The 2,166-nt window shown below is 40.2% G+C and overlaps 1 protein-coding gene across 1 annotated transcript in view; it reads left to right on the top strand.

Moving 5' to 3' along the window:
- Window positions 1-2,166, top strand: part of LOC140941615 (uncharacterized) — a 3,296-nt gene continuing 1,130 nt past the window's right edge. Inside the window, exons 1-2 of the mRNA XM_073390634.1 lie at window positions 1-91; window positions 629-2,166. The exon at window positions 629-2,166 is cut by the window's right edge and continues 1,130 nt beyond it. Of these exons, the coding sequence (XP_073246735.1) occupies window positions 30-91; window positions 629-2,132 (1,566 nt within the window). The 5' untranslated portion in view covers window positions 1-29 and the 3' untranslated portion in view covers window positions 2,133-2,166. The remainder of the gene's footprint in view (window positions 92-628) is intronic.

Here is a 2,166-nt window from a genome sequence, read left to right as displayed (position 1 = left end):
TCCGCAACGAAGCACTTCACGCTCAAGTGATGAAGCCGAAGAAAGTCTTTTTTATGTTCTTTTTTTGCTTTTTTGTATGCTTTATGAGAAGGTATGTTTTTATTTCTATTTTTCATTAAGCTTAACTCAATAACTGTACTGCATGGTTTTCACAGTGACGCCATCAAAGTGTAATCGTGCAGTTAAAAAAGCGAGGTTTTACGCATTTTGTTTATACATACACTGTACCAGGTTGAAGATAGTAAAATATAGATCTATGTACAAGTTTCCAGTCCCATAGCATGTTTCTTTTCGAAGATACAACTTTCGATTTTTCACAGAGTGTTTATAGACAAAAATGAAATGCTGTCTCCTTGAACAAAAGTCTCTGCTCTTGATTTTCAGCATTGTAACCATGTCAAGTATTAGAAGATGTGACAAGAAAGAGCTTTTATTGAAAAAGTAAATTCCAGATGTTTTTGTTGCTTTCCAGCGGCCATATTATTGGACATGAGACTTTGATTTTGATCTTTCCCCAGTTTCTTTTTTTGGTGCTGTGTTTATTGTATGACAGTAAAAACAATCTATTGGACTGTAAAAAATTATATTTGCTTCTTATTTTGCTTCTTTTGTTCTCTATGACACACAGTGCACATGCTAACAGGCAACTACAGCGGTTTGTATCGTCTATTCAACAACTGTTGCAAGAAGTTGATAGGTGTCGTAGTTCTCCTTTAGATAGGGAAACTGCAGATTTTTTACTCCTTAGGTTAGGTGGTGCAGTTCGCCATATGCAGCAAGTTCTTTCCTTTGTAGAGAGATCGGGTCAGTTTTCACCAACTGAAGTGAATGATCTGAGGACTCTCGCAAGGGACATAAGGGTAATTGAGCAGTTATTTCAGGAATTACCAGTATTCTCTCCTAGGTCATGCTATAGAGCACCTGTTAGGCACACTGGTTCTGTGGGCCGTCCTGCTTACGAAATTTCCAGGGAACAGTTGATGCTCTTGCGGTCATGTTTCTTTTCGTGGAGCACCATTGCTAGCATTCTGGGAGTATCACGATGGACTATCCACAGAAGGGTCAATGAGTTAGAGATTCCCCATTCCTTTGTGACATATTCACACATTCCAGATATTGACTTGCAGCAAATAGTACAAGAAGAACTTGTTTCAATGCCTCGTTGTGGGGAACGATACATGCAAGGGGCTCTCAGAAGGCGTGGTATATGGGTCCAGCGCTGGAGGGTGCGTGATGCCCTGATCAATCTGGATCCAATAGGTAGAGCCTGCCGCTGGGCTCAGCAAATTCCTCGAAGGCCATACCGAGTTCCACATCCCAATTTCCTATGGCACATTGACAGTAATTTAAAGTTACGGCACTGGCGTTTTGTAATTCATGGAGGTATTGATGGTTATTCCAGGCTGATTGTTTACCTCAGATGCAGTAACAACAATAGAGCTGCTACAGTGCTTTCGTTATTCCGCGAATCAATAAATATATGGGGTTTGCCGTCCCGGGTAAGAGCAGATGATGGTGGAGAGAATGTTGCTGTAGGAGATGTTATGGTTCATTATAGGGGGGAAAGTCGTGGTAGTTTTATCACAGGACCAAGTGTTCACAACACAAGGATTGAGAGGTTATGGCGTGAAGTGGTTCACTGTATATTGTTCTCCTTCAAAAATGTCTTTCTACATTTGGAACAAATGGGTTTGCTAATTCGCAGCAATGATATTGATCTTTATGCACTCCATTATGTCTACATGCCAAGGATCAATACTGCTTTAACACAATTTGTGGACACTTTTAATAACCATGGACTTTCTAGTGAACATGGCCTTACTCCTCATCAGCTATGGATTTCTGGAATTCTGCAGCATCATTCGTCCAATTATTCTGGTGTTCGAGGGATCATAGACAATTCATTACCTGAAGATCTTAATATGTATGGACATGACCCCAATGCACCTACACCTCAAGGGGATGATTTATCTGGGGTGGAAGTGCCACAAAATTCATTACATGTTCCACTTCATGTTATAACTGTGCTGCATGAAACATTTCCTCCTGGGGTGGATGATGGTAACCAAGGAATGAACATTTATTTTCAAGTTAGACAATTTTTAATGTGTTATTTTGCCTCTGGTTTCTAAAAAAACGCTATGGCCTTTTGATGCTGTCACAGAA

This window comes from Porites lutea, chromosome 6 (assembly GCF_958299795.1).
Source record: "Porites lutea chromosome 6, jaPorLute2.1, whole genome shotgun sequence".
NCBI lineage: Eukaryota > Metazoa > Cnidaria > Anthozoa > Scleractinia > Poritidae > Porites > Porites lutea.
This window is presented reverse-complemented; position numbering and strand designations above follow the sequence as displayed.